Source organism: Arachis hypogaea, chromosome 17 (assembly GCF_003086295.3).
Source record: "Arachis hypogaea cultivar Tifrunner chromosome 17, arahy.Tifrunner.gnm2.J5K5, whole genome shotgun sequence".
Lineage (NCBI taxonomy): Eukaryota > Viridiplantae > Streptophyta > Magnoliopsida > Fabales > Fabaceae > Arachis > Arachis hypogaea.
In genome coordinates, this window is record NC_092052.1 from 5,673,531 (window position 1) to 5,697,421 (window position 23,891).

Consider the following 23,891-nt stretch of genomic DNA (forward strand, 5'->3'; position numbering starts at 1 on the left):
AACCCTAATTGTCTTCTCTTCTTCGAACTGTATGTTGTGTCCTTATCTTCTTCGACTCTCTTTCTCTTCTTCGACCTCTCTTCTTCGCCCTAAAACCCAAATTGATTTCTCATTTGTGTGAGTGATGATGGGTGGTGGCGAGAGAAGCCAAAGTAGCTCAAGTAGGAACAATTCTGCAAGCAGACCTTATGGCAACAAAGGAATGCGCAATAGGGGAGGTAAGAACGCCGTTTTCTGCAATTGCGGGCTTCGAACGGTGATTAAGTACTCAACGACGGCAGAAAATTCTGATAGACCATTTTATGATTGTCCGAACTATGAGGTAAGGTTATGGCTGTGAAGAAAATGTTAAGATGGTTTCACTTTGAGTTTGGATTCACCTGCGTTTTTTACTCTGCAGTATGGAATCCATTGTAATTTTTTCGCTGGGCTGATGGATGTGAAGAACCAGCTAGTTTGTGCAACACCCATTCCACAACAAGTTTTGCATGAGTTAAATTGGAGGATGATAACCTTGGAGAGTGATGTTAAGACCGTGAATATGATGACAATGGTGCTGCTGGCTTTTGTAGTTACTTTTGGTGTTTGTTTAGGTTTTAGCTTGTTGGGGTTTATATTCAATAAATGGTGATTATGTTATTAAATTTTAAATTTCTTAAGTGGTTTATAATTTCTTGATGAATATGGAATGAAATGAAACACTAATTTTACACGAGTTCAACTCTTGATGCTGCACTTGTTCTGCTAAAATTGTGTTCAATTAAACCAGAAAGAGATAAATCAAAACATGCAACAAAGCTAATATGAAATTAATTTAACATAACATAACTAATTCCGGAATATGGAACAAGTGTTGTTTGTGCTAAAGCACATTGTGCATAACATACTATCACAACCCAAAACATCATAGGCCATAACAACATTCAAAGGCTATGCATACAGGTTTCAAAGGTTACATTACAAAAAGACACATTGTTTAACTATAGCATTCAACTACAACAACATGAACTCAAAAAGCCACTACACTTTGTGCTAGTTAGACATTTTTTCTCGGTGGGTTGAATCCTGGAGTTGGAACAAATTTCAAGAAGGAGGCCAGTTTTTCAGAGGTTGCTGCACTAGCTCCCTGAATAGTCTCTCTTGAAATCTTAGTTGGATGTGGAGCAGTAGTAGCAGTGGATGAAGTTATTCTCTTGATAGGGAGTTTGTTGCACCTCTCACTTTTAGTTCTCAGAAGCCCTTTCTTGGCATTCTTTGTAGTCTTTACAGCCAGTGATAGCAATAACAACAATAAAAAGTGTCATTATATGGATGATGACCCTGTCAAGAATCATATTAGCTGACCAAAAACATATCCTCTCAAGTTAACAAGAAAATGGATTTGTTTCCAAATTGATTAACTCAAGCTCTAATTTTGATAAATGTTTTTAATACTATTAATACTTGAGTTGCAGGTCCTTATTCAGCTCCTAGACCCCCTTCAGCAGTAACTTTTGTTTGAGTTTCAGTTTGTCCTCCTTCAGCACCAACCTCACATTTTGCACTAACAACCTCACCTTCGTTACCTTTAGCACCAACGTCACCCTCATTTACAGCATCTTCAGCAACCTTTGCAGCAGCTGCTAGCTCATCAGCCTTTTGTTTTTTTGCTATTTTATAACTCCTTGTTGTGTAACCAACATCTCCACATGTCCCATAAGTGAATTTGCCATATTTTCTCTTCAATTTTATTGCAGTGCGCTCTTGGTTCCTCCGAACAGGTGCCTCATGTGCATCTTTTTTCCTTACATAATGTGATGGCCTGCCACGGGACTTGCTCCTTACAGGTGGTAAGCAATGGAGGTATTGTGAGATTTTCCACAACTATTGGCCTCTTACCGGGTTGATATGGTATTCATAAGTCTTGTTGTATGAGCCCATTGTTAGTCATGCATGGACATAATTCTCGGGTCTACCATTCATGACTGAAATTGCAGCTATTGCATGACAACAAGGTAACCCTAGCAAATAATAAATTTGAGTAACTAAGTGTGTTGATAGGTATGCTACCGTGCAATTACATAAAAAATAAAACAAAATATTACTTACCCGATAACTGCCAAGACATGCAGCTACATGTTTGATTTTCCAAATCAACCACCACATTATGTGGTTCACCATGCACTTCAAACATGACTTCAGCCGCATCTCTAGACCATATTGGTGTATGATACCTGCTGTAATACCTCTCCTTCGCAAGTCTACTTTGTTGAATCGGAGGTAAGTGTCCCACATGGCTAGAGAGTTTCAGTTTGTTCCTTGCCATACTAGTCATGGCATACCTCCTAATCTCCTCCAGTAAAGTCAAGACGGCCTTGCATCTATATGGTTTGGTGGCAGCGTTGAACACTTCGCACATGTTGTTACACACATTGTCAACCTTTGGAAAGTCTTTGTAGTGAGCCCTGGTCCATGCCCGCCTAGGAAACTTGTCTAAATATGCCCACGCCTTCTCATTTATCCTCTTTATAGACTGCATATGCCCGTTGAATTCCTGGACAGTCATTGCTCTAACACACTTCCAAAGTAAACTCTTCAAGTGTGAGTCCTTCCATTGTTTTTAAAAGTTTTGCCAAAGGTGCCACACACAGAAGCGATGATGCGCACCTGGCATAACCTCGCGCAATGCTGGGATCAGACCCTACAAGATAACAAAATAGTCACTAAAAAACCTGAGCAAATAACAAATTCTGCAATTGGAATAACAATAGTATACTAAATGAAGTTGATAGTACAAATCCAGCAAGGCTAATCAAGTTTCTAACCAAGTTTCTATACTATACAAATCCAGCAAGGCTAGTACAAATCCAGCAAGGCTAGTACAATGCTATTTGAAACGAATTGAATTTAAAATGAATTATTTTGTTTGGAATCAATTATTAATATAAAATAGTCCTTCGAATTGTGTTCATTAATTCAAAATGGTCCTTAAAATCATATAACGTGCCTCTAATTGAAGCATATAGGTTACCTTCTGCATGTCAAAGATGAAGCACCAACCATGCTCTGTCTGATCTCCAATGTCTTCATGCAAGAACTCCAAGAACCACTTCCAGTTGTATTTGTTCTCAACATGAACAATTGCCCATGCAATTGGGTACACATGATTATTTGCGTCCTGACCCATGGCGCACAGCAGCCAACCTCCATAATAGGTCTTCAAAAAAGCCCCATCAAGACCTACCAAGAGTCTACAGCCACCCACAAAACCTTTCTTGCATCCATGCAAACAGACATAACACCTTTCAAATACACCTTCTCCGTTAGGCATCGGACTAACACCTAACTTGACAGTTGAACCCGGATTAGATCTCAATAGCTCCTCTGCATAGTTTCTGAGTTTAGCATATTCTGCAGCTTCATCACTCCTCACTATTTTTCTTGCATCACCCAAAGTTCTTGTAATTGTAGTCCTAGACAATTGTATTCTAGTTTTTGCTTTAAAGTAATTAAAAACCTCACAGTATCTAAATGTTGGGAGCTTCCTAACCTTCTTAACAAGTACATCAGTTACCCAAGACCTAGTTGCACATCTATTCTTGAAAGTTCTCTCACATGTATGATCATCATTAAAGGTCTTAATCTGCCAACATCCATTCAGTTTGCTATAAGAACAAAACACCATCCAGGGACAATCTTCATTCTTGCATACCACCCTACATCTAGTAGTGTCATTTTTCTTGTACCTAACACCCTACCCTCTTACAATGTATAATTTCTAACCCCTTTCTTAAAAGCATCCCTAGTGGTAAACTCCATACCTAGCTCTAACCTCACATGTCCAAACTTGACAGCATCATTGAAGATGGGATTCACAGCTGGGTCTGTATCATCCTCAGAGTCTGGTGGAGTCTTCAGTTCATCAGATTTCCAACTATCATCAGAAAAAGACACTGGCATACAGATTCATGCATTACATCACCGACAGAAAAAGAATAAAATCAATACATATGCATATTAATTATAATAAAAAAATATACTTTACATACATTGCAATTTTTCTTCTTTCTCATCATCATCTACCTCCTTCTCATAATCAGATGCATCCATTGAAGGGGGATGAAAAATATCTTCATCATTAATAGCTTTTTTCTTACCTTTATCATTGTCATTGCCAGTCTTCCTTTTTCTCCTATCGCTGGTAGGACCAACATCATCATCGTTGAGTCCACACAGTCAAGTGGCATGTGAGGCTTGTATAAATTGTCCTCTGCAGACTCATAAGAATCAGATGAGCTAACAACATTCAAGTGAACTGGCTCCTTGCTTGCTTGTTTCCTCCAGCCTTGTGATCTTGTGATATACCTTCTAGGCATTTTTGTAGATGTGTTGAATTTAAAGTTAATAGGCTTGGATTGTTTCTTTGATGTACTGGGTTTCTTGATTTGTGAATTGTTGGTTGAGGGAGTGGGTTGAGAGCACACTTTTTGAGATATGATTTTAGATGTAATGAGATTTGGTTGGGATAGAGATTTAGGGGACTTCGCCTGTGAATAAGATTTGTGGACATTAAAATTGAGGGCAATGGATTTTGGTGGAATGGGCTTGGAGGGAGTGGGCTGGGGGCAATGGGCTTGGAGGCAGTGGGTTGGGGGGCAGTAGGCTTGGGAACAATGGACTTGGAGGCAGTGGGCTGGGGACAGTGGGCTTGGGAGTAATGGGCTTGGAGGCAGTGGGTTGGGGGGCAGTGGGCTGAGGGACAGTGGGTAGGGGACAGTGGGCTTGGTGCAATGGATTTCATTTCAACTGAGATAAAGGTAATTGGTTCTTCAAGTTGACTTAATATTGTGCTGGTTTTCTTCATAGCTTCAACACCTTCTACTCTATCTTCTTCCATGCCTTCCATTCCAACCTTCTGGCCTATAGCATGATCGTCGTTAGAAAACTCCATTACATTAATTATATCAGGAACCGAAGGTCCGTGCTCAAAATAGATGTGGATGACGTTGTTATTCTCATGACAGTGCTTGATCATACTAACAAGGTCCTGGTCCACTTGCAATCTCCTAAGACCAAACTCCAACCCATCTTCAGGGTCCAAAAATCAACATGCTTCAGCCTTATCATACCCCAATTCTCTATAATAACCTGTTACGGCAAACACGTCAAGATAGTCTTCATCGACTCCAACCCATTCATCATACAAGTTAGATGTGTAGATAAAATTTCCACCAGGATCTTTCTCAAACTTTTCACCATGATGAAAAATAAGTTTCAATCGATCAGGCATCTGAAGTTTACAGCACAATGCACAAAACAGACAGCATTAATCATTTTGTCGCAAAACAACCATATTGCAAAGAACTAGAAATCAACACTATATTTGTAATAAGAACGCATATATTTACTTCCTATTGACTATAACTTAAACCAAATTATGATTTATGTGGTTACAAGTATCATATTAGAAATCCTAAACCTTAACATTTGCGCCATTAATAACCACAACATTCTAAACCACTCACTTACGTATACAACAACACATTCACACATAAATATCAAGAACTATCAATGAAATACAAAAAATGGAAGAGAATGATCAACATGAACTGTTACCTCTCACCGTCGGCAGTGTGCGAAGGTGATGCTTCGTCGATAACTCCTTCACTGACCGGAGAGAACAGATTCTAAGGATGATCCTCAGTGAGAAAATGTGAGTGGGAAGTATGGGAGAATGAATGGACAGAGAAGAAGAGAAAGCTTTTTCTGAAGTTTTGGTGGGAAATGTTAAAGTAGAAAGGGGGCCAACAAGAATTGTTTATTCAAAGGGGAGAAGATGAACAACGTAGTTTTATACACTTAGGGCATCCTCTCCTTCAACGATGTCATTTAATGGAATGCCCACGTGGCAGTTCACGTTCCACATCAGCAACGTTTAGATGGCACTTCTGCGAGGGACTAATGGAGATGCGCGTTTTTGAATTTCAGGGATTTAGTTGGTCATTTTTAAAAATCAAGGACTAAATTGAATAACGATTTGAAATTCAGGGACTATTTTGGGCATTTACTCTAAATTTATTTATCCGCTAGCTTAATAAGGAAATTTAGGAACTTTAGGACAGTGTCATTCTCCCCGCCAGGGATTTTGATGCGTTTCGTCCTTTCATTTGTTGCCTCCTTGAGTTTAAGTTCTGGTATTTAATTATGGCTAATTCAGGATGGTCATTTTAGTAGGTATACGGACGATTATTTTAATTTTTATGTGGATGGTTATTTGATTGGATTGGGTTTAGTTATATATAATTAAAATATACTAGATGTTCAATTCACTAGATATGCGGATGATTATTTTTATCCTTAAGTGGATAGTTATTTTCATTAGGGGTGAGCGACGGTGATAAAGAAATAAAAAGATAAACAAGACAAGAATTGAATTTGAATAAAAAAGATACATTGAAATTGAAATAGAAACAAAAATGATAGATTGAAATTGAGTACAAAGAGAATCACTCTACTTCTACCCAATTTCTTGACGCAACAAGAAAGGGACTCCTCAACCTAACTTGTCAACGCCATGGTTTGGAAATTGATTCGAAGGGACTCCTCAACCTTCTAACCAATTCCCCAATGCAACAAGAGAGGGACTCCTCAACCTCAATTGTCCACACCATGGTTTCATCACGAAACCAAAAAAGGTTTAAAACCTCTAAATCATTCTATGCTACGACTACAATAGCTAAGGAGGTATTTATAACCTCTTATTAGGTTAAAACAAATAAAAATCCTAAAGCCCATAAACATAAGGCCCAATCTAGTAATTAAATAAACAAAATCAAAATACATTAAATTAAAATATTCTAAAAATGTAAATTAATATCTTCTAAATAATACTTGAACTCTTCATATCTCGAACATTTGAAGCACGTATCAGACGGCAAGGAGGAGCCCGACAGCGCTGTCCGTTTCCAATCTGGAGGAGAGCAACGTCAATGAGGGTCCTTGTTGACGAGCCAGCGGCGGTGAAGAGGATCCCGACGATGACAATGGGGGGCTGGTTGGAGACCAAGCGACGGCAGAGAATTTGAAAAAAAAAGCTAGTGTTTTGGTAAATTAAGGTATAATGAATGGTTTTTCGAATTATTGAATGAGATTTTTTGGTTGAGTAATTTAGGTGGATTGTATTTTTTTTTAACTTCATTGGGACAAATTTCTAGTCCATTGTTCACGTTTTTTAGATTTTACATACATTATCTATTTAGCGAAATCGTTTAAAAAATTAATCACTAAATCAATTATTATATAAAATATATTAAATTATAAAATATTTATTAAAAATAAATCATTCAATACATATATTTATTATATATAACTATATAATAATTAATTTAATAATTAATTTTTTTATACAAATAATATTTTTTAAAATCAAAAGAGGTCCTCACTATGACAAATTAAAAGCATCAAAAGATTGATGACTCCAAAGTCCAAACCAATCACTATCACACATATTATTGGTGACCATTTATTTATTTTGCAATAATAAGAGAGGCCCTTTCTTTCTGCAATTGAAGTGGACTTCTTACCAAATGCTTCATTGAATATATGTTAGCCCTATTAATAGGTTGCCCCTATAAGAAATGATGCCATGCGCCAGTAGATTCAGCTGGATGAAGACAGATTATAAAGACCCTAACTAGTTTTTTTTTCTGCATCATAGGTAATTAAAAACTTATTATTAAATTATCTGTATTATAAAATAGTATAATAATAATAATAATAATAATAATAATAATAATAATAATAATAATAATAATAATAATCTTAAACATTATAAAAATAAGAGTAACCTATTAAAATGGTATTTAAAAATTTGTAGTGCTGACAAAACAAATATAAAAAAATGCTAACTATTTTCAAAAGATTTAAAAACACGACAAAAAAATTAAATATTAAATATATATTTTAAAAAATAATTTTAGAGTTGGACTTTTGATGCAAATTTTTATAATTATTATTAAAAAAATAAGATATTATCATCTTTATAATTTAGTAATTTTTGTCGAGTAAATTTTTAAAATAATTTTTTATTATAAATAATTACATCCTTTTGAAAAATAAAAAAAATTTAGAAATCATATTTTGTTCCAGTTTTTTTGTATTTTCTAATTATTTATTTAAATATTATCACAAAAATTTTGATTTAATGAATAAGTCGTTTGTTAAATATAAAAATTTGTTTGTTATTTACAAAAAATATAATATTTTTAAATCATTCGAATATTGTTTTGTTGATAATATTTTTTAAAAATTTTTTTGTTAATGACAAAATCTTTTGGATACAAATTGATAGTTAATCCAAAATATAAAATCTTCAATTAGCTGATAAATTTACAACAATAACAATCATAATAATAACAATAATAGTTTATTTATTACATTATTGGTATAAATTTGAGTGAATACCCCATCCGGCCCCTGACAATTATCTCGAAAGGACAACGAGGCCCCCAAGAAAAAAAAACACCCAATCCGGCCCCTGATAAATTTTTTTTGGGACAGATTAGCCCCTGTGCCAAAAAAAATAACATTTATTTTTTTTTGGCACAGGGGCCTCGTTGTCTTTTCGAAGTAATTGTCAGGGACCGGGTTGGGTTTATTTTTTTTGTCAGGGGCCGGATTGGAGTTTTTTTTTTGTCAGGGGCCTCGTTGTCTTTCGAGGTAATTGTCAGGGGCTGATTTGGGTTTTTCTCTATAAATTTTATTTGATTGGGGGAGCGGTATAGTATTCATTTACAAATCAGATCATATATGACAAGTTCTTCTTATTTGATTAGGAAGAATGGACACTTATATGGATATATCACACAGAAATATGCTAAATTATTGTTAGATATAAAGACACTATGTATAGAAAATATGCTAAATTATTTTGTCCCTTTAACTATTTTTTTTTTTATTTACACTCCAATTTAATCAGGGGCATAGTTAAAAATATAAACAATTTTACACAAGATTATTTATACAGAAAAATCTAAAGAAAAAGTAAAGAAAACTTTTTTTAATTGGGCGTACTACTAATAAATATATACGAGGTGAGAAAACAAAAAGATCAAAAGCCATTTGTATGGGAAGTTCTAACTTCTAAGCATAGATTTTTTTTATATACGACGAGTTTATCGTTAGAATTATCTTTTACATTCAAGTAATTTTAATATTTAAATTTATTCAAATAATTTAGAGGTATATTTTTTTTAATTACACTGGTTTACATACAAAGGATCTTTTTTTTTTGTTTTTATATTCTTCTTTGTATTTCTCCTCCTCTTAATTTTTCTCATTCTTTTTGGCATTTTTTCTTTTTCACTTATTTTTTTTATTGTTATTCTTTTGTTGTTGTTATTGTATTTTTTTTTCTTTTTCTCCTTCTCCCCCGGTGAAAAAGTAGTAGAAGGTGATGAGAAAGAGTTTTGAATTGTGCATAACAGAAATAAACCGAAATTTTAGTAAAAAATGAACTGAAATTATTTTTAGAATAAACCGAAACAATGATTTCAGTTTATTCTAAATATAATTTCAGTCCATTTCTGAATATAATTTTCAATTCATTGCTAAGTAAATTATTTTGTTATGATTCTTCTTGTTTCACTGTCTTTAGAGGAATAAAACCAAGAAAAAGAGAAGAAAAATCAAACAAAAAAAATAAGAAAAAAAAATTCCTCAAAATTTCTTATCATATTATTCTTTTCTTGTCTTGTTCATCTAATTAAATAAAAAAGAAAAAAACACATAATACTGCAAAATTACTTGATAGATTTGGATGTGTTTTTGTTTATAATTCAATTTTGTTTGTGTTTATTTTCGAATTAAGTTTGTGTATCGCAATCATTAAGTAATTTCGATTTATTTTGGATTTAAACAAAGTATATTTAGTCTGTGCTTGTTTTGAAACGAATTTACATTATGAATTTAATTTTTGGTTCAATATAATTTCGGTTCATTCTAAATATAATTCCGGTTTATTTCTGTTCTACACAATTCAAAACTCTTCTTTCTCACCTTCTATTGTTTATAGGGATAGAAAGAAGAAAAGAAAAAAATACAGCAACAACAATAGCAAAAGAATAACGATAAGGAGAAAACACGTGAAGAAAAAAGAACGCGAAAAAGAAGAAAAAAAACGAGGAGGAGGAACGCGAAAAAGAAGGCAAAGGAAAAGAAGTTCCGTGCTTAAACGAGCGTGACAAGAAGAATAAATGAGCGTGAGAAGAAGGATAAAAAGAAAAAATAACCGCACGTGTAATCACACACTTTTAATGATATTGGTTTTTGTTAGTGTTGAGCCTACTTAGATAAACTTAAATGAAAAAATACTTGAATATATAACAATTTTATTATCATTAACCTATACCATCAAAACTCAAAAGATAATTAAAATCTTAATTTAATTCTTTAAAAATATCAATATAAATCAAGCTGAGTATTTCGTTGACTTTTATTTACATGTTACAACACTTGCTAACGTGTTAGATAAAATTTGTTGTCACATTAGTAGAAAAGTTAATAAAATAATCAATTTGATCAAAATTAAATTTTGTAAGGATTAAATTAGGAAGTTAAATATTTGAAATATCAGTTAACTTGTTAATTTTATATTTAACGTTTGTAGAAAATATTTTGATCTTATATATACACAAATATAATTTCTATAGGAAAATATAAAGCTCAGTACTTTTAGGAGGGGAAAAATTTAATTAGAATTAATTTAAATACAAAGTAAATAAAAACCGTTAATTATTTAACATTTACAATTGTATGAAATATTAAAAAAAAAAACTTCTTTTGTTAGGTATAGAATTGAATGAGGGTAAGGACTAAGGAAGAAGTGTTGGGAGAAGCATGAAGCATAGACGCAGCGCGTGAAAAAGAGTAGGGAGCGTGGGGTACAAAAAGGTGGGGCCCATACTGCACACGTGTAAAGTGGGAACCGCAGTTGCTAAAACTATGGGCTATAGTATTTTTTTTCATTATATTTAAATTTATATAAAATATAAGACTAATACTTTAAAAAATTTGTACTCACACATTTTAGTTTTTAATAAATTTAAATTATTAAATTAATTTTTAAATTATTATTTTAAAAAATAAATTAATTTTTACGTTAGATTATTTATTTATATAGAGGAATTTATTTAAAATTTTTAGAGATTAACTATTGAAGTTAAAATTTTATCTAAATTTTACTAAAATTTTACATAAAGATTAATAGATTTATAAAATAAAAATTAAAAAATTATTTAATGATTAAAATTTGCTACATGTTAAATTGTTTCACTAAAATTTTCTTAGGACTAATTTAAGACATTATTCAAAAATTAATTAGCACTCAATTATTTGTATATAATATGTTTAAAAATATTTATTAAGAATTTCTAAATTAGTATATACAAATAGTGACACATACATAATAATTAATTTGATAAAATGTATATATTGTTTTTTATTTTAATTTTTTTCCCAAAGTGGGTATGAATTATGATTGCCATTTGGCACCACTCACGTGAAAGTTGAAACATTCCAATATGGATAAGATTACATTACTTACATCTAAGATTCCCATTCTCTCTCATTTTCATTCATGATTTCATCTGCCTCATACAGTCATACTAGTACCACAACCCTAAACCCAGTACTATTCTTTTCTATTGTTTAGAAAGAAAAAGAAAAAAAGAAAAAGAAAAAGAAGATCTCCATGCTTGTCCAATTCAAATCATGTGCTAAATTACCCTCAACTATCATGCTAAAAGAAATCTACATGTAAACAGTTTTATTAAAAACATAATAATACATAATGATATTGTTTAATCTATTTAGTTAATTTTATTTAATAGGATAAATTTTGTTGTTATTATTGTATTATAAATATTTTTATAATAATAAAAATAAACTAATTTTAAAATTATATAAAAAATAATAAACAAAAACTCATATATAATTATTTGAGAAAATGACAAATAGGTTCCTGATCTTTTGTTCCGCAGACATTTTCGTCTTTGACCATTGAAAAATACTTTTAAGTCCTGACCTTCACAAAACTTGGACGGATTAGTTCCTGACGGAGGCATTTGGACGGATCAGTCTCTGACGGAGGCATTTGGACCGAGAGACTGATCCGTCCAAGTTTTGTGAAGGTCAGGGACTTAAAAGTATTTTTCAATGGTCAGGAACGAAAATATCCGCGGGACAAAAGGTCAAAGACCTATTTATCATTTTCTCTAATTATTTTTATATAAAATTAATAATTAAAAATAATTAAAAAATAATTTAATTAAATTTATCAAATTATTTAATAATTTATTATTATTATTATTATTGGTAGGGGCGGTGTTGTTTGATTTGAAATATTAGAAATTCATACGAGAGTAGAGATATTTTACGGATGGCTTCTAGGATTGTTAATTTGTTATTAATAATAACTGATGATACAAGATATCACAGTACTATCGAAAATCAAAACCATACTTTTATGAATGGTTCATTTTAGATTTATCCTTAGATATTTTTTACTATTTATTAAGTAGCCAAATTATTTATTTTATTATATTTTATATAAATGATTAGAATTTTAAAGAATAATCTGCTAAGGTTAAATCTGCACTTCTTATTTTACCTGAAATTCATCAACATTTGCCATGAATTTATATTATTATTTTATCATAAAAAAATCATAGTAGCCGTCTAAATATATATATATATATATATATATATATATATATATATATATATATATATATATATATATATATATTTTTTGTCCACGATATTTTCCAATCCAATAGATTAAGAATTAATTAGTTGCAAATCTGAACTCTAAATAAAGATTTGCTGGTAGCAATGGATATAAATCCATGAAATTATTTTATTTATAGAATTATAGTGCAAGTCCTTATTTTTATATTTTATCCATGACTATAGAGTATAGACTGGCTTTAATATTTTTTTTTTTTGGTAGAAGGGTTTAATTATTTAATGTCATGCAATGAGGCTGAATCCAGGTTGTTCATGGTTTGGCCCAAAACCCAAATTGTGTAATGAGTGTTGTTCATTTAAAGCCCAGCCAAAAATTGTTTAATAATTCATATTATTTTATAATTACTGTATTCTCCATTGACCAAAAATGCTTTTTTTATTCCTCACCCAAAAAATATATATATATAAATATAACATTTTCTTTTGACCATTCAAACATTAATTAAAATTCAGGAATTTTCTAAAACAAACATTTTATTACATTCAATTTCATTTATTTATTCATATTGCTTTTTAGATCTTACTTAAATCTTGTGGCATTTAGATAATTGCAAAAAGGAAAAATATAATGGAGAAATGTATAAAGAAAGAAATAATAAGCCAGTATTAAAAAAAATTCTATATGTAATAGATTCTACTTTAATGATAACTTATCTTTAACTTTCTCACTTACACAACTGTCTATAAAGTTAAATCTCTGTGTTTATCCAAAACAATTAAGGCAATAAAAATATAATTAAAAATAAAAAGGAAGGAAAATAGGGGAAGCAAGCAAGCAAACTTCACTTGAATAATTTTATCATAATAAACTAAAATTTTCCCTTTTGGTGTTTAATTTACTTGGAGAATTCCTCTATAGATAACACCAATTCTCCATAATTTCTCCTCCTAAAACTTTGCCAAACCATACTAACTATAAGTCTATTACAATTCTGCACTAAGAATATGCTAATATAAAAAGAACCTACACATTTGGTTACCTTTTACTTTCTTTCAAGAACTTGATGACCATGCAATAATTCCCTGATTTAAGGGATAATATTACACAAGCGGCAACATTTTCCACCACTACACTCAAATCTTTTCTTCTTTTTTCCTTTTTTTTCTTCAGGTATTTTTGTTTTTCCAACAAAGCAAAAAGCTTAAGCTTATGATTCATCAAAGGAAACCATAGCCAAATATGTACCCTCTAGTTATTTTAACTATATAGAAGATAATAGATTAGATTGAACAAATTTGCTGCTACTGGAGCAAATCGTCATCATTCAGCACTACAATGAAGTGATGCAATCTTTATCCGCCACGCGTTCCGCTTAATAATACCAAGAACATGGGGAGCAAAAAAGAAGTACTTCAGTGCAGGTCACACTGTCAGAAAAAAGCAGAACTTATTCTTCGAAGCTGATATTTTGGTTCGGATGGTGATTCGGATGGTAGCTTCTCTTCGAATTCCTAAACAGAAAGGGAAAAGAAAAGAGAGTCCAGAATAGAATCAGGAATTTGCAATTGTTCCATGATGTGCTTCTAGTATAAATCAATCACCTTGCAATAATTAAGAAAGTTCCTATGTTCTTGTTATACTAAGATAATTATGACTCTTGGTTTTCTTGCATTCAAACGACTCTTAAGATGATGCTTCAATCATCATAAACATGATAAAATTTCCATAAAATCTATGATAACACAAGCAATAGATGTACCAAACAATATGCTGAGATTACCATGATCCAAGAAAATATGAACATAATGTAAAGAAGCCAAGAAACTAAACCTAGCAAGAAAACATTAACAAGAATGGAGGAACAAAGCTAATTAACTAAAATCCTAGAGTTAAATCATTTTTATCTTAAAAAAACATTGTTGGTTAGCCTCAACAATAGAACATGTAAATCTAACCATGAGGATGAATAATTATCAAGCAAACCCTCCAAGTTAAAATGACATCCACTCATATGGCAATAATAAATACAAAAGCCTAAACAGAAAATAGGATCACGGCCTCACTAGCTTGCAAAGCTCACTCGCTTTAACCATAAGTTAGGACTAAGAAGTAATTTCCATAAGAAAATAAAACAATGATAATAACACTGCTTGATGAGACAAAAATACCCGGATTGATGCCGACAATATACAAATGAATAAGGATGGCTACAAATAAATGGTGTGCACACAGCATACGAATCATGAATTTATAACATGCAAACACAAATGCAATCATGTTTGTTCGTTGTAGAATGCAAGACTTGGGTGGATTAAAGCTTAAGGTCCTAAATGCTAGTATTAGAAAATGTTACCACTTACCAACACATAATATGTATAAACAATGAAAATGATACGTCATCCAATTATAGCAGAAAAGTGTTGAATATCTAAGGAAAGTGGGGAACCATACTTTAAAAGCTAGCTATTAAGGAGAAATAACCACTCCCTTTAAATACAACATCAAATATCCCTACTACCTAATGTGGGACTTTGGATACACCATAACACCCAAGTCTCTAACAAAAAGCATTATGGAAAAAGAAAAAGATGTGTCAAATGCATTATATTACGTGAGAAAAGGGGATTTGTTTGTGCATATAAATTAAGCTTTGTACTCATTGGTTTAGAATAAATATTTGCGAGGCTTAGAAAAGAAAGGATTTCTCTAAGAAGGAAAGAAAAAATATAGTTGACAGATAAACTAAGTCGTGTTTCAATATGCATAGTTTACTACAAATATATTCAAGGAAAGAAAATTTGAGAGACTCTATACTTGATTATAGACACAATAAAAACAACATAGAATTGAGGGGAAACAAAATATGAACGAGAGATCCTGCACCTTCTCTTTCTTGAGCTTTACATTTTCTTCTTCTAGTCGAGAAACCTTGCTAACCAATTCATTATGATATGCCTGCACCATCATCAGGCAAAGATAAGCAACAATCAAAATAATATCTTCACTAAACAGAGAAAAAAGGAAGAGAGAGAGAGAGAGAGAGAGGGGGGGGGGGGACGAATTATTAGGTTAAACCTGTTTTCTTGCCCGTGAGCGTGCCGCAGATTCCCTATTCTTGATTTTCCTTCTCAGCCTCCTTTCTAAAGCTTTCTCATATGCATCTGGAGCATCCCTTTTGCGACCCGGTTTTGTGTCCGACAAACTGCTAACCGAAGCGGAGGGCGACGCACCTGATTTTTGTTGTAAACTTTGTGTGGTGGCAGAATCCATTCTGTTCAACCCCACATTCGGACTCACAGAAGCTTCAGCAAAGAGACCTGCTTGTACCAGAAAGTCCTCTAATGTTGTTTCACCAAAAGTCATTTCTCCACCTTCAATTTTAACATTGTCTCCAAATCGTTTTTTCTGCCCCTGTTGGATTTCTTTCCAAACATCATCAACCGTCTTCCCACTCAACGCACGAGCCAGTGTCAGACTGGCCTGGCGTTGAAGGGAAGACGAAGATGACATCTGCTCATTTTGTACCCCAACAACTTTACTCGCCTCGGCAGTCCACACATTTTGGAGAAGCTCGTCGAGGTTCATGCTCCCCATCGGCTTCCCCAAGTCTCCTAGCTGATTATTAACCTCATCAAGTGTGAGACTATACCAGGAACCTTGCCTAGATAACTGTGGTGGCTGTAACTGTAAATGAGACTGTTGCCCATTACTCTGAGAACCCATAGTCTGAAAACCCATTCAACACACTTTCAACTCACAACCTGTTATCACAAACAGTTCTTAATTAAAATCATTGATCACTTAACTATAAACTCTATAACTCACTCTAAAATCCAAATCATAGACTAGAGTCTAGAGTCTTCTTTTCAGAAACAAATCCTCATATATCATTAAACAAATACAACAATCATTAATGACATGAAACACACCATTATGTATTGTACACATAAGAAAGAAAGTACAGACATTGATGCTATATATTCAAATTAGTCCAAAACAAATTCCTTTCAAAATTTCCACTTGTTTCAATATGCAAAATCATTATCAACCCTATCTATTTGCAACATTAGGTAAAGATCAAAGTCTCACATGAGAAAAAAAATCAAGGCACAAATTTGATAAAGGGTAAGAGAAGAAGGTCGATTACCTGACATAGGATCTAACTGTCTGAAACTCAAAGATATCTGTAAGGGGAAAAAAGGCGCAATAAGACAGCACCCAATGATGTTGCTGAAGGAGATTGCACAAGTTACATGATGAAAACTATGCAAGTTGGCATCTTTTTCAGGTGGGGCGTCCTCAATCAACTGAAATTGGAGAAAAGTCAAATTGAGAGAAGGGGAAAATAGACAAATCGCAAGTTGCAAAGTTGCAGGGTACTGAGAAGTTAACTAGGTTTTGGAATTTAATGGGGTCGTGTTGGTAAGAGAGGGATTTGGGGAATTTGACAGAAAGCTTGGATTTTTGTTGTTTGATTGTTGTGTTGTGTTGTGTGTGAAGAGGGAAAAAGAAAAAATTGATGGTGCAAGTTGGTGTCCTTCTTTGGTTTCTAGAGGAAACAGCGATCATTAGAGATGGTGTTTTTGCCTAATCGTCTTAGCCATGCTATGTTTATGTTATTTTAAATTCTTGAATTAATCATAATAAAAAATATACAAAAAAAATTAATTTAATAATTTTGTGTATATATATAAATTATTTTACATATTTTTAATATATATTTTATATTTTAATATAATAAAAATTTAAATATAATTATTTTTATATAAAATTAATAATTAAAAATTATTAAAAGATAATTTAATTAAATATTTATTTAAAATTTTTAACTATTAAATTAATATAAAAATAATTATATACAAATTTTTTTATTTTTTAATATATATTTTATATTAATAATTAATTTAATGGTTAATTTTTTCATATATACCCAATATGATTATAAATAATATGTCATTACAAAACATTAAATGTGTTCATAGCATTTTATTAAAAAGATTATCTTTTGGATTTGAATTTTTTAAATTTTAAATTTTATTTTAAAAGATAAAGTGTGATTTTTTACTATTTATTTTATAAGTAAAATAAAAAAGATATAAAAAAAAAACTATTTAAAATTAAAAAATCACACTTTATTTTCTAAAATAAAAATTCAAAATTTAAAAAATCTAAATTCAGATTTTATCCATGTCTATAAATTTATTGTCCGATTAGGTATTTATATTAAGACATTTAAGGTAATGAAAAATCAAGTCTTTTTTTTTTTTTTTGTAGCAGTATCTAATTAAATATTTAATATTTGTCTGTTAATAATTTCAACACTAAAAATTTTAGTCAACTAAATCGTAAATATCTAATTATGTATTATATTAGCTCAATAAAATTATTCAAAATGGATAATTTGGTAAATAATTTTTTAAATAATTTTGATAACTTTATCTAGCTAATCCAATCCAATTTAGTAGATATCAAGTTAGTTTGTAACATTTATCGTTAGAATTATCTCAGTTTTTATAGTTAAAATTGCTAATTTATTAAGACACGTAGATTTTTCAAATATTTTGAATAAAATAAAGTAGCATTGAGTTCTTAAAAAAAATTGTAATAAGTTTTAGCCCCTAAATATATAAGATAAATTCTTAAAAAAATTACATATGATTTATCTTTTTGTTAGAGACTCATAACTTTACGGTTGCAATTTTTCTATTATTTCTTTGAAGTTTTTTTCTCAAAAACGTAGATGTTCATCACAAAATTTTTTCTAAGGCTTACTTAATATGTTATCATTTTAGAAATTCGTAAAAATTTATTTATTTTATTATATGAAAAATATAAAAAACATTAGTTAGAATAAGGATTAAAACATTTTACTCATAACGATATTTTTCTTTGAATTTTTATATCTCTCATTTATATCTTATCTTATCCTATTTTTAAAAGCAAATGCAACTTTAAAGAATAAATTAACGAAAAATTGTAATCCCACTATAATTATTAGTTAGAATAATACTATTAGATCACTCACTCAAAGTCATTCCTTTTGGTTAGTTAACAAGAGGTAGCATTGAGTCGCTAGTGAATTTAGGGCTATACCAAAAATGTTCTCCTAGGGCAAAAATGGCTATTGAAGAACTTTTTTTAGGACATCTTCACGAGAAGATGATTTGCTGCTCCGAAGTACAAAGAAATTGAAATATAGAGACGATGTCGATCTCAACCAACCAGCGAAAGGCGTTGATATGTCAGTTGATGACACTCCGGAAACCAACGTTGCCCCTAAGGCATATTATAAAGACTCCTTGTTGAAAATGACTGGTCCTTCAGTGGAAACTCTAGATGTAACATTGGAAGATGTCGATGAAAAGGCGTTTGACCCTGAGGACCGATGGTACAAAAAGGAGAAAAGCCTGGCGAGAGAGGAAAAGCCTTTTGACCTGTGTCCGGTCATTTCTGTGTCTAAAGAAGAATTTGATAAATGGTGTAAACCGTGGCACGCTGCGTGGGAAGAGGGTGGCGTTTGGCTACATGGAACAATGCTTAAAACGTGATTGGATAAGGAAAGGTACGATAAATATAATTGATATGGACTGTGATTACTTCCTCGTTCACTTTTCAAATGAAGAAGACTATTCTCATACTCTCCTTGGAGGTCCCTGGATGATAGCAGGGCATTGTCTTATCGTGCAGAGATGGAGGCCTTTCTTCCTCGAATGAAAGCAATCAAGAAGATAGCAGCCTGGATCTAGATTCCTAATCTTCCGACTGAGTTATACAACCATCGGTTCTTATGGCATGTCGGATCGATGATTGGTACTATGTTCAAAATTGATCGGACTACGTCCATTCATTCTCGAAGTAAATTTGCAAGAATATGTGTGGAAATAGATCTCTCAAAGCAACTGATTCCCAAGATCTCGGTTCTCGGGAGTAAACTCAACATAGAATATGAAGGTTGCCATTTGATTTGTATTGGATGTGGAAAATACAGTCATAGAGCTGATTTGTGTCTGGACTCCGGAATCACCACGATGCAATGACGAACACCAGGAGAACATCACTGACGTAAGGGTGGAGCGGAGACCTACCAGAATCATGAGGAACCCGAGGATCAGGGCAAAGAGATCATGGTAATCCTGTTTCGAATTTTGCCAAAAAAATAAACTAAGACCCCCCAAGCTTTGGGCTGTAGATGATGGTACGAAAACAATATAAAAAGAAAGTTGAAAAAGGCAAGACGGGATTTAAAGGTCTTACTATAGTTAAGGATGGTCAACCTGAATTGGAAAGAGATAGTGTTATTGTTGTCTACTTAAATGAGAAAGGATCCAGATTTAATGCTCTTTATCAAGATGATTCGGTGAATGCTAAATATTTGAATGCAAAAGTTATGCATGGGGAACAATCTAATCCTATCAACATGCAAAATGGGCCTAATGGAGTTGAAAAAAAAAAATGGCTAAAAAAGCCCAAACTAGTGTGAATCGTATTCATAAAAAGATCATTAAGTAAAGGCAGGTAAGAATCTTCAGACCGAAAGGAAAGGCCCAACAATGAAATATAGCCCAAGTTCTTCTAATATTACAAGTAAAAATAAAGGTAAGTCTGTGATTTCCACACTTGTTGCCATCAAGCCAGAAAGAAAGGACACTCAACCCAAATGCTCTGCTTCTAGAAATAAGGAGATAGAATTTTGGGAATGAGAGATGCTGGATTATTTGAGAAGACTTGAGCGTGAACAAAGAGAAGCATATGAGGTCTCTAAAATGGCTAATAATTTTTTTCGTTTCCTTTGTGGTAAAAAATAGCTTCCTTAACCAAGTCCCCCTTCTCGCGTAAAGACTTGGGGATGTCGAAGGAATGTCTTATTGAGGAGTAACAGAAAGAGAAACCTCCGGATGAAGCCATGGCTAGTAACATCGGGATGTAAAAAGAAGATATGCAAGTCAAAATTGACAAGGCTAGTTTAGAGGAGCGGAGGTTTGCCCCCAAGTAGGTTTTGGTCTCTGGTGATGACCAATTTTTTTACAAGCTTTTTTAATGAATCTTGTAGTGTAGAATTGTAGAGATGCGGGGAGTAAATCTTTCTCCTTTCTCATCCATGATCTCAAGAAAGAGTATGATATTACCTTCCTCATCCTTCTAGAAATTCATATCAGTGGTGATAAGGGGTACAAGATCAGAAAGAATTTGGGATTTGATGGCTGTTTTGTGGAAGAAGCTGTTGGCTTCTCCGGAAGAATTTGGTGTCTGTGGGATACGGATAATTGGAAAGTAGATATTCTCCATCATCATAAGCAGTATATTCACATAAAAGTCGCTGGGAAAAACTCTGATGTGTGGAATCTTACAGCTATCTACAGTAGTCCTCAGAGAAATTTTCGTCGTGATCGTTGGGACCATATTTAAATCTTGTCTTCTGGGATCAATCGTCTTTGGTGTTTAATTGGAGATTTTAATGCCATGCTCCAAGATTTTGAGAGGAAGGGGGGTTCGACCCTGCAGCATCATTGAGTATGCCCTGATTTTTAAAATTGTGTTATGGAGTGTGGACTTATCGACCATGGTTACTCTGGCTGGCCCTTCACTTGGAAAATAGGAACATAGAAAGACTCGACCGTGGGCTTGGTAACCTTGACTGACAAATTTTATTTCCCGAGGTCATAATCATGCACCTCCCCATGTTAAAGTCTGATCACACCCCTCTTCTCCTTCAATTGTCTCCCCCTCCCTCTCCCAATAGAGGTCGTCATCCGTTCCGTTTCCTAGTAGCATGGTTCACCCACCCCAATTTTGACAATGTGGTCTCCACTAGCTGAAATATGCAAAATTCATGGCCTAATGGGATTAGAGAGTTCCAAAAGTCTCTTCAAGATTGGAATTATTTTGTGTTCGAAAATATTCAGAGAAAGAATAACAAAATCTTAAGAAGACTTAAGGGTATTGCGGCCTCCTTATCTTACGATAACAACAAATTTCTCGAAGAGCTTCAGCCCCAGCTATGGAAGGAGTACGAAGAGATCCTGAATCAGGAAGAAATTCTTTGGTTTTAGAAATCTCGGTGCAAGTAGTTGGAAATGGGAGATAAAAATACCAAGTACTTCCATGGAACCACTGTGGCTAGAAGAAGAAGAAACAAACTTATCTCGCTTCAAAATGATGAGGGTGCCTGTATCTCGGATACTTCCATCCTTGAGGTCCATTACCGATCTTGACTTTCTTTAATGTGTTCCTTCTGTTCAGGATATCAAAAACTTGGTGTTTAGCATAGGTAGTCTTAAAGCGCCAGGAAAAATATGATTTTCAAGCTCAGTTTTATCAAACCAAGTAGCATCTAGTGGGTCCTGATGTTTGCAACATGGTGGGAAGGATATTCAATAATCCTAAAGATATTAGAACAATTAACGAAATGCTAATATATTTCATTCCTAAGGTTGATGTGACAACTAACTTGAAACAAATGAGTCTGATTAGCCTGTATAGTGTATCATACATGATTATCATTTAAATTCTTGCCAATAGACTCAAAAGTGTGATGGAGAAATTGGTTAAAACAACACAATGCAGCTTCGTTCCTGGGAGACACAGTTCTGATAATATTATCATATCCCAATAAGTTATTTACTGCATGAGACACAAAAAGGACACCAAAGGCTGGATGGCAATAAAGATTGATTTTGAGAAAGCTTATAACATGCTGAAATAGAATTTTATCAAGGAGACGCTACTGGATATTGGGTTATTGGCTCACTGTATTGAGTTAATTTATTATTGTATCGTTACCACAAGGATGAGGGTTCTTTGGAATAGGAAAGCCTTGGACGAATTCGCTCCTACCAAAGGAATTCGACCAGGAGACCCAATCTCACCCTACATCTTTGTCCTGTGCATTGGAAGGCTGTCCAAGCTGATTAGTGCGGCTTGCGAACATGGCTTCTGGAAACCTATCCGGTTGAAAAAGGGATGGGCCTGAACTTTCTCATTTATGATTTGCAGACAATCTTATCCTCTTTTTCGAGGATGATATGTGTCAAACAGAGGTCACGAGTAAGATTTTGGAGGAGTTCCGAACAAAAAGTTAGCAATGTCAAAACTCGCATATTTTTCTCTAGTAATGTTGGCCATAACGTTAGGAGTGAGACCAGCAACGTCCTGCATTTTGTCCGAACGAATGATTTGGAAAAAAAGCCTTGGAGTCCCCTGTTACATTCGAGAGTTAATAAGGATACGTACGGTGATATCATTAAAAAATTAACTCAAGACTCAACAACTGGAAAACTTCTACTCTTTCCCTTGCTGGCCGCACGACACTGGTAAAATATATCCTATCTTATCTTTTTAGTTATACTATGCAATCTGCTATTTTACCTTCTTATACTTGTGAGTTGATTGATCGTAAATATAAGAATTTCTTGTAAGGAGAAATAAAATAGAAAAAGAAAATTCACTTGATGAGTTGGAAGAAGGTTAGCAACCCTAAGGTAGCGTTTATTTTGACTTTTGAGGTACTACTGGAAGACTGAGACTCAATATCATGTTTGTTGGCTCAGAGATTGATACTAAAATTTCTGTCTCTGTCTCCAAAATTTCAGTATTTCAGTACCTTCAAAAAGTGGGGACACAGAAGACTGAAATTTTTAAAGATGGAGACTGAAATTTTAATAACATTTTATACCTAAAATACCCTAATTTCAATTAATTAATTCCAATTTTATTCTTTGTACAAATTAAATTAGAACTTCATTCTTATTTCAATTTCTGTCTTCCACTTTACACCAAACAGAATATTGAGATTTATTTTAATCTCTGTCTCTCAGTATCAGTCTTTCAATCTCTATCTCTCTACCAAACGTTACCTAAAAGCACAGGAGGCCTTGGAATCCGTAAAAAAAATTGCTTGGGTGCTCTTAGAATAAAGTAGTTCTAGTTTTGTGTTTCATTTTGGGGTCTTTAACCCCCTTTTTACAAAAAAAATACTATTCGAATTTTTTTGGCTAAAAAAAAATATTTAGAATCTACTTAACGGTTTTTTGTCGGTTTATTTTTTTGGGTGGTCAATAATATTAGAATTTCGGTTTTGAAACAAATTGGAAAAATCAATTTGGGCCAAACAAAGAGTCCTAACTCCCTAAAAGGGATACAAGCTCGGAAAGGAGGTGCTTTTTAA

At 32.9% G+C, this 23,891-nt stretch overlaps 1 protein-coding gene across 2 annotated transcripts; it reads right to left on the reverse strand.

Moving 5' to 3' along the window:
- Nucleotides 1-13,567: 13,567 nt before the first annotated feature.
- On the reverse strand, nt 13,568-17,325 carry LOC112765155 (ABSCISIC ACID-INSENSITIVE 5-like protein 2). 2 transcript variants are annotated; one of them, XM_025811035.3, is made up of 4 exons: nt 16,875-17,325; nt 15,803-16,488; nt 15,611-15,682; nt 13,568-14,238 (listed from the first exon to the last, which is right to left on the reverse strand). In XM_025811035.3, the coding sequence occupies exons 2-4, from the start codon at nt 16,463-16,465 to the stop codon at nt 14,158-14,160; spliced, it is 816 nt and encodes a 271-aa protein (XP_025666820.1). In that variant the 5' UTR covers nt 16,466-16,488; nt 16,875-17,325; the 3' UTR covers nt 13,568-14,157. The 2 variants fall into 2 exon arrangements, with proteins under 2 accessions (XP_025666820.1, XP_025666821.1); XM_025811036.2 differs by having other exon boundaries at nt 15,803-16,453; nt 16,875-17,253.
- Nucleotides 17,326-23,891: the final 6,566 nt, after the last annotated feature.

What these genes read in the sequence shown, in the direction of transcription:
- LOC112765155 (XM_025811035.3), bottom strand. Translation starts at nt 16,465, where the DNA reads ATGGGTTTTCAGACTATGGGTTCTCAGAGTAATGGGCAACAGTCTCAT. An exon ending in GCTCACGGGCAAGAAAACAG is followed by an intron (nt 15,683 to 15,802) that starts GTTTAACCTAAT and finishes ATGATGGTGCAG; the next exon opens with GCATATCATAATGAATTGGT. An exon ending in TAAAGCTCAAGAAAGAGAAG is followed by an intron (nt 14,239 to 15,610) that starts GTGCAGGATCTC and finishes CTTTCTGTTTAG; the next exon opens with GAATTCGAAGAGAAGCTACC.